Source organism: Amblyomma mixtum, chromosome 2, assembly GCF_055824585.1.
Source record: "Amblyomma mixtum isolate Tamu chromosome 2, ASM5582458v1, whole genome shotgun sequence".
Lineage (NCBI taxonomy): Eukaryota > Metazoa > Arthropoda > Arachnida > Ixodida > Ixodidae > Amblyomma > Amblyomma mixtum.
The window spans coordinates 60,996,464-61,011,203 of NC_143013.1; the positions used below are offsets into that span (position 1 = coordinate 60,996,464).

Sequence of the window (14,740 nt, forward strand, 5' to 3'; positions counted from 1 at the left end):
GCGTTCGTACGCTAACGGCAGCCCGTCGCCCGCGCGAATCGCTTCAGCGCATTCCGTTGTTCTACTAAGCGTAGTAAATTGGGGCGACATCACGATGACGTAGCAGGAAGGCGGGTCCGTGTCGTCACGCCGCCGTCACCGCGGCTCGAGCCAATCAGCGAAGAGCGAATGCGACATGTCGCAAAAGGCGACACCGGGAGAATACCACCCCTGGTCTTCTCTGCTCCCAAAAAATTGAAGTCTATGTGCCCAAAGGTAAACCTCATTGAAATGCAAGGCATTTCCTGTTCTTGTGGCCTACAGTATAAGGAAACATTAGTGGGTTTGCCATAAGGGAGCAATCACAGCATTCCTTTGTCATGCAGTATCAGTGGCACGGGTTGGGACACTTTATTTTTAAATCTTTTCCCCTGTCCCAACAAACTTTCTGTATTACAGTGCCAGTTACGTTGGACAAACTGATCGTTGTTTAAATGTTAGGTTGCAGGAGTATTCAGGAAACCTGGGTTACCTCAGTGAACCAGGCTTGCTGGCAGATCAGAGCAAAAATTGCAAAGCTTGCAAAGGAAAAAAAAAACATTTGGAAAGGACTTGAGTTCTGGCCACATGCAAAGGCGAAGCTGGCAGGGAGATCTAGAGGCGTTCTTTATCGCCAACACACGTGAAGGTTGTGTTAGCATGCTGAGATGGCATTCAGGTGAGATATTATTCAGAGGTTTAAAAGCTCAAACAGCTGACAAGGAAAAAGTGACATGCATGCTCCGTGATGGCACCCATTTCCTTTATTATGTCCTTTCTTGTCAAATACTACACTGAAAAATTATTTCAGATGATGCTCTAGAACCTTCCAATTAAGAATATATCCACAAACCTTGAATAGTGAAAATGCAATAATTGAATGTTAATATGCTCATTTATTAAAAAAAATGAGACATGGTTTAAGGAAGTACAGACGTTAACTTTGGCGGCATGTTTTCTCCTCTACAATGATACGGATGACACCACTATGCATGAATCACGATGTGCTATTTGCCCAAGACCGCTAAATAATTTATAATCAAATTTTTGACGTCACAGCCAGCTGCTGAAACAGAAACCAAAACAGCACGGGAAGGAAATTCGATTGTAAATTATTTAGCGGTCTTCGGAGAATACCGCATGGTAATCCGTGTATAGTAATGGCTTACGCCTCATTAAAACAATGAAAACACGCACTCAAATGTCAGGTGTCTATACTCCTTTAAGTGATCAGTTTTTTTTTTTTTTTTGCAACGCATCAGCTGGGGAGAACTTACAGGCAACTCGATGTTTTTTTTTATTACAAAATTCTTTGCTCGGTGGGGGAGAGGGCCTTCCTCGAAATCCACCCGCTGACATCAGCTACCTAGCCCGGGCCTTAATTAGGTGGACGCCCTGTACACCAGGCTCTCGTGATACGGTTGAAGAATACTGCCACTGAAACTTTACACGGCAAGAACTCCGTGTCATGATGGTCCACAGGAGACAAGATTAGCCTAGACAAATTGAAGACAACATATCTTTTTGTCCCTCGAGTGCAAGACACATGGTCTGTAAACCATTCACGCAGCCTGATGATAAGATATTCTAGATAACGCGATGGCCTGCGCTTTATTTAGGCACAACCTTTGCACAGCCAAGATTTCTGTGGTCATCTCTGCTTCAGCGTGTTCACTAAATGAGGCCATTCAGAGAAACTTTCCTTGCACGCCGTGGTCTCTTGTAAGATATGAGCATAGGCAAATTGAAAAGTATTAAGATAGTGAAGTCACGCAATCTGGCGATGCACAAGACACCACAGATGTTTTTTTTTTGTGAAGACGGTCGCACCAAAACATCCCGCAAAATAATCCTGGGCCAGAAGTCTGACCAACTTAAAAATGTACAACAGCAAACTACCTGACCACATTGCTTGTTTTCGCTAAGAAGAAACACTGGAAGGCAGAATCCTGCCTTTGCAACAGATGGAAATTTACGCAGCAATTGTTCCATGGCACCTCAATCATGCAAGAAAAACGACTAGAAAATAAGCCCATTCTTATGGCAGACATAAAAACGCACAAAGATACCAGAGAATGAATTCCCACAGCTCTGAAGAAAGTGGATAGATCATCAGTGGCTGCTTTAATAAATGCAGTTCATGCAATGAAAATTTGCAACACAACATTTATCTTTGTTCTCTTGGACAGAATTTATTACAACTCGATTTGTTTTTGTTTGCTTCTATCTGCCTCGCTCAAGGCAGAAATTTAGCAGTCCCTCCATGATGACGAATTTCCAAGAGATGTAGCATCACAATGCACAATGAAAAAGTTTCACTTTTTGGTGAAATGTCATGATGTCACAGATGGCCCGGAGCCACTTGCCTGCTGGCAGCATCTAGTGGCCAGCAAGACAACTGTCCAGCCAAGAGTTACCACGGCAACCTAGCAGTTTCTGTCTTTCATCTTCCCAGCTACCACTGTCACTCTTATCGTCATAGTCTTTCCGCACACTTTCTCTTGAAGCAAGAAGTTGCCTGGCCACCTCTTTGCATTCAACACAGCAGGCAGTTCACATCCCTGTACAGGAGTCCGTGAAATGCAAATGCTTTAAAAAAAAATAAAGGGGGCCTCTAAAATTACGTTCCCTTATCAATGAGTTTGATCAGCACAGCTGTTTGTGCGTTTGCAATTAAATGAAGAGACTCCACCAACACCTGTCCAAAGCACGCTCAGTTGCCTCCTCACTGCCAGTGACGCCGCATCACTGTGACCACTTGATGTGTTACACAGGCACAAACACTAAAGCCTGGAGTGAGTCTCACTATCAGCTTTGCTTTACAGCTTTGCCACCGTCTGGAAAACGAAGCAATGAGCGTTAGTTGTGTGATTTACTAGAATTGATATGAATGAGATTAAAGCATGTGGCGGGTGGTTGTTTCTACAATGCTACTGTAGATGGCGCTACAAGTCTCAATGCGAGATGTGCTGTTTTCTAGTTGCTGCCACAGATGGCGCTGTGATCTCAGGGTGGTAGCAGACCCCACGAAATCTCGAAATGTGATGAGTAAGAGTTAAAATTTAAAACGAGAGCCAGCCCACCTGAGCTGAACGCTGTCGAGTCCCCTGTCGGCAAGGTCATCTGTGGCGCGCTGGTGGATGTCCCTTTGGATCTCGATTTTGTGGTCGTCCGAGAGGCCGTCCACCTTGTGTATGAACACCTCGATCTTCATGTCTGGGTTCGCTTTGGTTGCCATCACCACTGTCTTGTTTAGTTTTTGCAGGGCCTCCATGTAGTCATCCTGCAAGGAGGAGGGGGCCAAAATTATGCTGCGGTCGCCTTCACCATCCAAGCAAGAGAAGGGTACAAAAGTGAACTGGGTTTGTACATGCTAAAGCAATGCTGCAAGGCAAGCCATAACAGAGGGTTCCAGGTAAACACAAAAAGGAACAACACAACAGACAAAATGAGGGCAAAGAAGCTGACAGATGCAGCGCTGTCCCATGTTTGTCCCATGGTCACGCAATAAATAGACGGAGGGGAGAGGGTGAAAACAACCCCACAACCAGAAAACAATGTAGATTAAACGTCACATTGCCGAGTTCCACTATCCTACGGGCAATATGTTAATACGAACCAAATGGAGAGATGTTGCAATGACCATTTCGGACAGCACTAATGCTCCCTGAAATCGCCTCCTAATAAATATAACGATTATGCAACCGATTTAACGTAATTTTTCAATTTCCCGCCCTTTTACCGCTGGATGAAGTGATGCCGCACCCTGCATTCGCTTTTAATTACTGGCTGGAGCCTAAGGCATGGCATCACTTTAGGCAATGACGATGGGTGAGAGATTCAATAATGGAATCTATTCAGGACGGAATCCTATATCAAACCTGGTGCTACAATGGCTGTAGCACAACTTCAAGCTGCCTTTCAATCAGGTGTCTATTCTTTACAAACATAAGGACCAGCACAGACATGAAATCATAGAAGCGTCAGATAGTTTGGGAGCAGGACACATGCGATAGCAAGGCAACAACAGTTACGCAGTCACGCAAGGAAATAGAGTACTTAGATGAACTGAGACGGCAGTGTGGTGTGTTCAACCTATGTTGCTTTTATTAGACTTCATTTCTGATCTACCATGCAATGCCTTGTTTTCTAGCAGATGGGTTGTTAATGCCTTCTCCCCTCTAGGTTGTCAACTTTGCCCTCGTCGTGTACCAGCCGCACACTTTCTTTGTGTTCAACCATCTAAAAATTACAGGCAGATACAACTAAAGGACGAAGTGGAAAATGCCCCTCAAAGGCAGTCTGTCGACAATGGCGTCCACAGACTGTCGTGGTTAATCCGATGAACCCACAGTTCACCTGCCGGCACCCTGAGATGTCAAGCTAGCAGGTTCAAGGTGATTAACCGTGATGTCACGACAAGTGGCCAACACTAGTGACTGGTGGGCCCCTTGTTTGAGGGGCATTCGCCACTTCATTCTTGAGTTGTATCCAACTACAGCTCAGTGAAGTACCATTCTGGAGTTACAAGTTAATTTCGACCACCTGGGCTTAACGACCACCCCCTTTCCCCACATAAATGACAGGGCGTGAAATAAAAAAAGACGAAATGGGCATGGGCAGGGCATGAAATGTAGCATACAGATAAGCAAGGGTCTCTTTAAGTAATGAAGTGAATTCCAAGACTAGGACAAGGTTAATTGAGGGGACATGGAGGAGGCCTCTGTCCTAAAGTGAACATGGTTATTAGGCTGATGACAATGGCATCAGGTTCTTTAACATGCACCAAGACCTCTGTACAAGGGCATTACTGCACTTAAAGGGACTATGAAATAAATTTACAGAGATTACGTAAAGATAGGCAATCCATCACTCGTCACCCCAGCGCAAGAATTTTTGAGCTAGCATCAATAACAACTAAGTTACAGACGATTAAAAATCACGCTCCTCCTCTCCCCCCTCAACTCGTACGCACGGGGCACCATAAAAAAATAAAGAAAACAGCTCCAGGACTGGGCTCCGCCCATGAATACGTCATTCGCTGACGTTCGGTTTACGACTTCCGGTTGTCGCACTCCCGAGGAGCAGCGTGTGTCGGCAGCGTCTCTCTGGTCTCTGCGCTTTCTTGGCTCCCGAACTCGCGCCAGAAAGAGGCGGCAGAGGTAAATTGAAACCATACGCGCAAAGGCAATGCCTAGCTGGCTCGCGCTTGCCCGAGGGGGTCGCGCGGCGGCTCGAGCAGACGACTTTCACCGCTACCGGAAGTGTGCCCGTGACGTCGTAGCTGCCGCGGCTCGAGCGAATGACAGCGTGTGGTGGCCTGCCGACGTCATGGGACTAGTGACGCCTGTTTTCCCGATTTTGGTTCCAAAATGGCTCCCTACGAAGACACCAAACGGCCCGCGAATTTTAAAAAACACGATTTTTAAAAATTCATAATAAATTGCCGGCTCAGTTCCGAAGACTCATACTTGGTGTCAATGCTTCTGAGCATCACTTCTAACATTTACAAGCGGCTTTTAATTCTTTGCATGGTCCCTTTAACTGTGAAGAAACGAATGATATCGGGAAAGTAAGTCATGCATCAGGGGCGCGATTTTTCTTTGAAACTAATGCTGGTCGAGCAGCGCCCTCATCATAAATAGACCCAGAGGTATATGGACAGCACTACTACATGGCCACATAAGACATGAATATGGTTGTATTGCATTTGGTTTTACGACACACCAGTAACTTATGGTGTATTATTCCAATCGGCAATTGGGAGCAGAGCCCTGAATCCGCAAAGGAGCACAAAATTCGTCTCAGCCAATAAGAATGCGGGATCTGAATTCAAATCACCCACTGAAGCAAGCCCTTCGGTTCGCAGAGCAAGAAAATGTACCCCGGATCGCCGAATGGAATATGGCATTAGTCTAACATGCACCGAAATAAAAGAAAAAATTCGCAAGTACATGTGTGCTATCAGACACGTCTGCAATGTTGGCATCAGCGCTTGATCAGTCATTAGTAAGCAGTGGGCATGACCTTTCTCTTCGAAACAGGAATCTCACCAGCCGCTCATTCCAGCGACTACGGAAATGCAAAAGTGCCCATTCTGGTTCTTGTAAACTGTGCACACTTTGTTAGGCGCCTACAGTACAGTGGTGAGCAGCCTTGTCTAGAGCGCTCGGGCGGTGCACTTCCTTGCAAGCAAATCCAGATTTTGTGGCAGCCTCTAGGGTCCAGCTGCAACGCTTGCACGGAAGTAGCGCCAGATAGCCTCGTAAACAAAGCAGGCACGAAAACTTTGCCCTGTAATGAGGGGCTGCTCTCTAATTTCGGTTTTTGTTACCAAGTGCGCACTGCTTAAGCGCTCTAGACAAGGCTGCTCACCACTGTACATCATACCTAGCCAGTGAAATATATGAAAGTCCAAGCCAAAGAAAGGCTGCATGCACACGTAGACTTTTGTAAACATAAAAAAAAAAGCTATTAGTAATAGGAAAAATGATTATTACAAAGCCTGCAAGATAACAGCACATTGGTGAAATTTAGATGACATGTGCCATGCAGGCCGTACCTGAGCGTCAATTACAAACACAAGGGCTCCCCAGCCACCAAAGACGTTCTTGAAGTCCGACACCTGGTCAACGAAGTCAACCTGGCCAGGGATGTCCCATATGTCGAGCTTGACAAACGAGCTATTTGAGATGTCTGCAAGGCATGGAAGTCGAAGCAGATGCTCACAGAATGTTCACACGGGGGCAGTTAGTGGAACAATGCACAGGCACAGATTGCTACGTGGAAACATGAACATTTAAGGTCATAACGCTATCACTTTGATAGGTTTTAATATTTTTACTTATAAAAAGCCGAGAAGAACAATGCACAGTGCAGTATTATCATGAAATGAAAACCAGATACAAGGCTGATAAGGAAAAATAGGAAAGCCTTATGTGGAAAGAACATATCTAATCTGTGACAAAATAATCAGTCTTCCTTCCAAATCATCTAAGAATGACATGACCAAACGCTCGCTCTATTATGAATTACGGCTTGAATATCAACCAAGACAGAGCATTTTACACTGCTAATGTCTACACATTAGATTTTGCGCTGCTCAGTTCAACCTGCCGCGGAGGATCAGTGGTTAGGCCGATTAACTACTAAGCCGGAGTTCTCGTGTTCAAACCCAGCCGTGGAGGCCGCGTTTCGATGGAGGCGAAACACGAAGGCATCCGTGCGCTGTGCAATGGCAGCGCACGTTAAAGATCCCCACGTGGCCGAAATTCCACTATGGCACCTCTCTCTTCCTTTCTTCTCTCACTCCCTCCTTTATCACTTCCCTCGCAGCGGGATTCAGGTGTCCACTGAGATGCAGGATAGATACTGCACCATTTCCCTTCTTCAAAAACTAATTTTCCAATTTTTGCTCAGTTCTCAAACTTTTTCTCTAATCAAGGTGATCATCTGAAAGTTACACGCTCATTCTATTTGAAGCTCCCATTTTAAAGAACTAAACGTCATTCCATGTTGACACCAGATTGAAAAAAAGACAATGACAATAGACATGGCTGATCAGAATGGTGCGTTTTAAAGAAATACAGAGCCTCGACATTTCCACAACCACCATTTTTAGCACTTGGGCTATGTCCCAAAGTGACTCAGGCTATGAGGGACGCCGTAGTGAAAGGCTCCGAATAATTTTCGACCACCTCAGGCTTTTTCGCATGCATTGACATCGAACAGTACATGGGCCTCCAGAATTTCATCTCTATCGAACTGCAACGGCCATGGCCAGGATCAATCCACGTCTTTCGGGTCAGCAGCCGAGCACCATAACCACTGAGGCTCACAGGCACAATACAGAAATTCTGTTCAAATCACCTGCGCTATATGGTGCTTGCTAACCACTACCAGTGTTCTTTTAATCTAGCAAGATTTTAGTGCCTCTTCTCTCTAAGTCCTCGAGGCCTATCCTATATGCTTAACAGCGGTTGCTTTTCTCTGCTGTTCACCTGTAGAGCAGTTCCCACTAGTGAGAGTCACTGCGGCTAGGTAATTATGTGTTCTTCTACAGCTGCTCCTACAGGCCAAAACTCACTACTGGTCAACATGTGCCGATTTCAGGCCCACCTTAAAACAGTTGCGATCGGTTCATAAAAATTCCCTGAATCTGACATTTTTTTGAAGTATAAGCTAAGCTAATAACGAAGTTGGCAGGGCTTTTTTAAAGTTTAGTGGGAAATACTGAAAACTCCCATCTTTGCCTATACTGAAGCTGACCACTGCGTACACATCACGGCTAGCAAGCCTGTGTGATGGCATTACTGATCATCACTTCAGTAGTTCCAATGTGAAGTTTCATGTTGAAATGCAGGCTTGTCTTACCATTTCCCAAAACTTCAACCCTCCTTTCTGCAAGAAGCAGAATGCTGCGCACCAGACAGTTAACAGAGGAGCAGCTGCAGTCGTGAACACTGTCCAACATGCACTCTTCTATCACAAGCCACACCGTGTAGATAAATTCTGAAGAGTGGGCGAGACTTGCTTATCTCTTAATGCCCTAAAGGCCTTTTAATAAAGACGCCTATCACATCAACGGTACTGCACTTAATGCAACGACTTGTGTCCTCACATGCCATACGAATGGCTACTTGCTGCAGGTTTTGCTTTCATCTGGCAATCAGAGATGCAGTAACAGGCTGCTTAAGTATCTACTGTGTGCATGTCAACAAAGAAACACCCATCAGAAGAGCGACAAAATGGGGAACAGTCATACCGTTTCGGACAATCTTGTTGGTGCTCTCCAAGAACAGCGTTTCATTGGGTGACATTTTGTGAAAAACCACCTTCTCGATGGATGACTTCCCGCTCCTGAAAAACCGCACAGATAGACCAGACGGGCTATAATCTAAAGAATGACAGCACTTACTAGCTCCAAGTGTTCCAAGCAACGGTCGCGATCTGCATAAGCTTCGAAAAAGGATCGCCGATCACCACGAAGACAAAAGCAAGTGGACACTGCGCGCTTACCCCTTGGACCCCATGAGAAGGATTTTTCTTTTTCTTGCACATTGCGTGGCATGTGTCAGGTCTCCCTCGGCGTCGTCGGGTCCGTAGGCATAATCACGCGGCAAAGACCCGACGTGGTAGTTCGACGAGTACCCGTCTTCGTCCTCGGCGAAAGACTGAAACGACATCGAAGCGTTGTCAGAACACGGCCGTCACAAGTTGCGGCTTTTGAATACGAGCACGGAGAGCCGCGAAAGGTGCCGGGGTGGACGAACACCGTCGCAACATCCAATAACGCCTCTCTTCACTGACAACGGGTCGCCCGCCCCGGTCGGCGCGGTCACAAACGGCGGAAAACGGCGAGCGAGAGCCGCGTGGTTCGGCGGACAAGCGATGCAGCTGCGCTGCGCACGACTAGACGCCGTGGGAGGAAAGCCGAGGGCGGTGCGTGCACCCGGCAGCAGTGCAAAATGCGTGTCTTTGCAGTGCAAAACCAGCGGCTACACGCACTACCACCGACAGGCTGCCTCGCTCGCAGGCTGCTACCGCCGACACCGCCGTCGTGAACGCCCAGGCCCCGCGCACCCAAGCAGGAGATCGAACACAGAACACGTAACTGTAACAGTCTACATCTCGTAATCGAGCACGCACGCATAGACGCACACAAATTAGAAGAGAGCAAAAAGCAAGAAACGGCACAAGAACGAACATTACCATCAGCGCAAACCGTCCGCACACCTAACCATCATATGACAGGCCGCTCTCCCTCACTTTGCCCACTGCGGTCTCACGTGATTCGGCGAGAGTAAACATGGCGGCGCCCATGCATCCGATAGACGCGGAGCGTCTCTCCGGGAGCCGATGTCGTTCGTAAAGTTTCAAGCGAGTTCCTCTTCGGCCCTCAAAATCTTAAGGCTAGCACCAAAAACCTGAGGAATGGCCTATCACGAGCGGTGTCTAAAGAGATGTCTCAGCTCAAAACCTCTGCGCGTATGGTTCGCCGGAGTCAGAACCTCAAGGTTCCTGGTGCTTGCTCTCCTCGCCTTGATTATTGTGCCGTTATTTATGCATCACTACATTTCAAAAGTGAGCTCTTTTCCTTGTTGCTTTTGCCGTTACCGTTGCCTGCGCTTAGATGTCATTGTTCTTCCGAACTGATCGTAGGTTTTGGTCTACAGCGAAGGATTTACTGTCCTTCAACCTTCACTCTTTTGACAGGTTCTCGTGAGGTACTGTGCAGCCAAGCGTGGAAAAGAAAGTCGTTGAAGTGCCGTTTTGCGAACTGACTTTCAGTGCATGAAAAAAAAAAGGAATGGACATTTTCCTTTGTTTTTCTTTGACACATCCGGTGAAAGTGCGCGGAGAATTTTCGTTGAAAAGCTAAATAAGCTGGGTGTGTGCAAAGCTTATTTCGGAACGATCTCCGTCCTCTTGTCACCGACAGCAACACTTAATGTAATCTCATTTGGTTAGGTTTTCGCTCTCTGATTTTACTCGCTGCAATCAAATGTTCGTTATATAACCTTTCGCATTATTCTGAGCTCAATTTTCGAAATGCATTGCAGTTTGTGGGCTCGGTGGACTCCACGAAAGATCTGCAGAGGAGGATCCATCTTGACGACATTCACATCTTAGAACTAAAGGACTTAAAACTTAGAATTGAAGAATTTCTTCGCATCAAATTGTCTGTAAGCAGCGAGCTCCGAGACCTTGAAAAGAAGCGGCAGAAACTTCAGGTAAGTGTAAATTTTTTGGTGTATGTAATGCTGCAACGGATAACTGAACATTTACATACCTACAGGCACGCTTTATCGTGTGTCAAATTTTGACAGCATTGTAGCGCTTTAATTCGAACATGCTACCCACGAGCTTTTGTATTAGTGCATGCGTTGTTATTTTCTGTACATTGTTTATTTGTTCATTTTTTTTTTTTTTGCAGGCTGAAATCTTTACCTTGACTCAGAGCGTTGAAGAATCGAAGCGTGGCTACACCCAAAATCGCCTCGAGCTGGACCGCATTAAGCTTTCTCTGAAACAAGCCGCCTATGCTCGAGAAGAATTAGAAAGTCGAAACATACCACTACTTCACCCTCCTCTGAAGCTCTCATTAGGAGAAGATGCTCGTCAGTTGTACCTGCCGGCGCCAGAGCTGCCGCCTAAGTGCCAGATGCATTCGTGCTTCGACTACTCACACTGCTCCCTCACCTCTGGCTTTCCGGTCTATTTCTATCCAACTGATGACTCGGTCCTGGACCCTAATGTCAGGGCATCTGTCGCACATATCCTTGACACAAATGTTCACGCCACTTTTGATCCAAGTACTGCATGTGTCTATGTGGTTATCCTCAACAACAACTTGGTGTCGGGCTCAGTGGCAAATTACCTTCAGCAGCTCATTCACTGGAATGGCAATGGGCGCAATCACGTTGTGATCAACTTGGGGAGCGCAGCTGTTCTTAACGAAAATTATGTGCAGCGAGCCATCATTGCACAGCCATCCGCAGGAGCGATGGCTTTCCGACAGAAGTTTGATCTCGTCATACCGCCGGTAATTTTTGGCAAGGAGCCAGAACACCTGTGGCAGTCAACACCGGTGATTGTACCTGCTCGACGACGGTACCTCCTGAGTTTTCACGGCAAACTCGTTCATGGCGCTAACATGACTGTCACAGCCCGTGCGAACGAAATGATTGTAAACCTTCTCAAAAAGATGTCGCAGGGCTTTGACAATGAGTTTAACTTCAATTTTACCTGTGCAGCAGTCGAGAATTCGTCCTATGTACCACATGAGTGGGCTTTGTGCGGGGATCACTCGAGTCGGGCCCAGCTCTTGCAAGAGTCGACATTCTCTCTCATTTTTGCCCCTCCCACTGACTTTATCTCGACCGCTGGCTTTCTGACACGTGTCCGTGAAAGCCTCCAGAACGGAGCCATTCCTGTCATTCTCGGTGGAGATGCCGTCGAGCTGCCATTTGCAGAGTTTGTCGACTGGTCTCGAGCAGCTCTTGTACTACCGCTGGCCCGTATCACTGAAGTCCACTTCGTCTTGCGGACTTACCTGGACGTGGACATTGTGGAGCTTCGCCGCCGCGGCCGTCTGGTTTGGGAGAACTACCTGTCCACAACGTCTCGTGTGATCAAGGCAACGCTCTCGCTTGTTCGTACGCGACTTGGAATACCCGCTCCGCCTGCACACGAGGAAACATCTCCGAGCGTGTTCAACAGCACTTTTCGTCCACTCACGGTGGAAGCTGCTCCGAACACAGAGATGGATGAAATGCTTGGCCCCATCGAGCCACCGTTTCCGTCGCTGACATATCAGCGGAACTTCTCTGTCACACTGAATGACCGGATGAAGGTGTGGAATGAGGAATTTGACCCGCACACCATGTATCCATATGGAGCCCAAGACCCTATCCTCCCTTCTGAGGCCAAGTTCATGGGTGAGTGAGTTAGAAAAGGTTGAATCTGCATCTACAAATTACTTAAAGGGGCTGCGAAACACTGCTCGGCGGGATACCGGCTATACTTCAGGTGGATTCTTTATGTCGCACAGATGCTGACCTAAAAAGAATTACAGGAATTGATGCACAGGAACGGGAGTCATTCAATGAAGAAATTTCAAAATACAAGTAAACAAAACGCTGCCCTCAACTCGATTTTGGCGGTGCTTCCCACTCCTATTTCGCTCTCCCGATGACGGCACGGCACCTGGCGCAACCAATCAAAACAGCCTGCCAGAGCACGATGCGGAAGTTTGCACCCCACGGTTGCCTGCTCTCTGTAACTCGTTTTTGGTGAGACTGGCAGTGTTGTTTCCATGCCAGAGCGCCCCTGGTGGTGTATTTTTATTTTACTTGCTTTGCAGGGCTTTTATCTAAGACAAACAAGTTGTTTTTGTTGATCTAATATAAAACGCAGACAGGTGACAAAATTTTTCTCTATTTATTCACAAAATTTGCAGTATATTTACTGTTTGTACAATCATCACGCTCGCGCCAGGTGATGTCATATCCGCTGCTGAAACCCGCCACTGTGTAGGGACACCATCAGAGGCATGAATTGCTTTTTGGGAGGACATTAAAATATTAAAAAACGGAATATATGCGGTATTACCGATGCTAATAACACCATTGTAACTTACTGTATGGGATCAACAGGCAAAATAGTCAACTAAGATAGTGTTTCTGGACCCCTTTAAATCAAAAGGTGTCCCTTGAGAGCCAGTTTATGGGACATACTGGGGTGAGCTCTGACTTACTGCTTCTATGTTCTGGGAAGTGTGCTGCTGTGCAAGAGCAGTTCTTAATTCTATTCTCATGCTAATGCAAAATGCTTTTCATCTATATTTTTCTGTTCCTGGAATAGTATGAGTGGGTCTGTCTTGGATTCTCAGTCCATGTGGTACAGTTTACATCTGATGTGTTTTACAAACTGTCTTGGAACAGTTTACCTGTGATTATTTTTCAGCTTAGTAGCAGACTAGCTTAACTTTCCAGCAGTATGAATACTGAAATAACAGTGTTAGTCTGGCTTTGTTGACATTAATTGAACCAGTGGCAGGGTGACCATTTTAAATTGATTTGTTTGTGTGAAATGGGCATTGCTGCTTACACTCTGAGTTACACATTGTATACTAAGAGTACAGAAGTTTTGCCTGCACATACACTAGAAAAACTGAAATCACTTTTTCACAGTCAACCTTCATACACGCAGAGGTTGCGTATTGCTTCTGTTGTGTTTGAAAACTTATGAGGCTCCATTGCGTGCCCAGTCCATCTGAAATCGACAAAAAATTATTGTTGTGCATAATATGGCCACAAACCAGTGAGCAGTAGAACGAGCATCGGGGCCATGTTTATATTTAGAAGGGCTTTCTTTTGTTTAGTTCAAACAATATATGTAAATACTGATGCCAGGTTTGACTTTGAGCAAGTAGGGTGTGTATTTTTAGTTTTGCTGGCACAATAACAAAAGGCCCAGAATGCTGTTTAACGAAGCTATGAGTGTGGATCGACATCAGCACCTTGAACATGCCCTTAATTGCTCTTCCCTCAACTTACGGTAGGTAAAGGCACCCACAGGTGTTTTAATGGCATTCATCTCAGGTATTCAAAAATGTGGCCGAGAATTTCATTACTGTACTCATTTTGTTAAAAGATTGTTGTATTGTTGATGCCCAAAGCAATTCAGCTTGCGCTACATGAAGGTTTTACTTTCACGCTTGTGTAGTTTCCACTTACTCTATGTGCCTGTGTATAACATTTGCACCTTTCCTTCTAAGCGACGCATATTTCCACCATGCAGGTTCCAGTTTTGGCTTCAGGCCAATTGCCCAAGGTGCTGGTGGCTCTGGAAAAGAGTTTGGTGAAGTCCTTGGTGGCAATGTTCCGAGGGAACAGTTCACAGGCAAGCTAGCTCTTGATTGTTCAGTTAAAAAATACCAATTGGAACTGGCCAAAACTGAATTGGAGCCAACTGGAATTCAATTCATTCTAGTTAGTTCCCAGTCGGTCCCAGTTGCATTTTGTCCTGAACTTAGCTAACCGCGGTGCTTTTGTAGGTCATGAAATACAGACTTGGAGGTGAGTTGCTAGAGGCCCATATACTGTGCTATGTCAGATGCACGTTTGAGAACCCCAGGTGGTCGAAATTATCCGGAGCCCTCCACTACAGCGATCCTCATAGCCTGAGTCGCCTTGCGATGTTCAACAACTTAGACGAG

General features: G+C 46.2%; 2 protein-coding genes across 4 annotated transcripts in view; one reads left to right on the plus strand and one right to left on the minus strand.

The window, feature by feature from the left end:
• Window positions 1-9,879, minus strand: part of RagC-D (Ras-related GTP binding C/D) — a 22,172-nt gene extending 12,293 nt beyond the window's left edge. The window contains exons 1-5 of one of the 3 annotated variants that reach the window (XM_089571713.1): window positions 9,730-9,879; window positions 9,037-9,191; window positions 8,783-8,877; window positions 6,581-6,714; window positions 3,102-3,301 (exon numbers count right to left, since the gene is read on the minus strand). In XM_089571713.1, the coding sequence (XP_089427839.1) occupies window positions 3,102-3,301; window positions 6,581-6,714; window positions 8,783-8,877; window positions 9,037-9,191; window positions 9,730-9,732 (587 nt within the window). In that variant the 5' untranslated portion in view covers window positions 9,733-9,879. Of the gene's footprint in view, window positions 1-3,101; window positions 3,302-6,580; window positions 6,715-8,782; window positions 8,878-8,935; window positions 9,204-9,729 lie in introns of those variants that run through there. The other 2 variants (XM_089571712.1, XM_089571714.1) reach the window with 2 other exon arrangements.
• botv (exostosin like glycosyltransferase 3) overlaps window positions 9,802-14,740 on the plus strand; it is a 24,281-nt gene continuing 19,342 nt past the window's right edge. Inside the window, exons 1-4 of the mRNA XM_089571708.1 lie at window positions 9,802-10,101; window positions 10,581-10,751; window positions 10,955-12,458; window positions 14,323-14,424. Of these exons, the coding sequence (XP_089427834.1) occupies window positions 9,952-10,101; window positions 10,581-10,751; window positions 10,955-12,458; window positions 14,323-14,424 (1,927 nt within the window). The 5' untranslated portion in view covers window positions 9,802-9,951. The remainder of the gene's footprint in view (window positions 10,102-10,580; window positions 10,752-10,954; window positions 12,459-14,322; window positions 14,425-14,740) is intronic.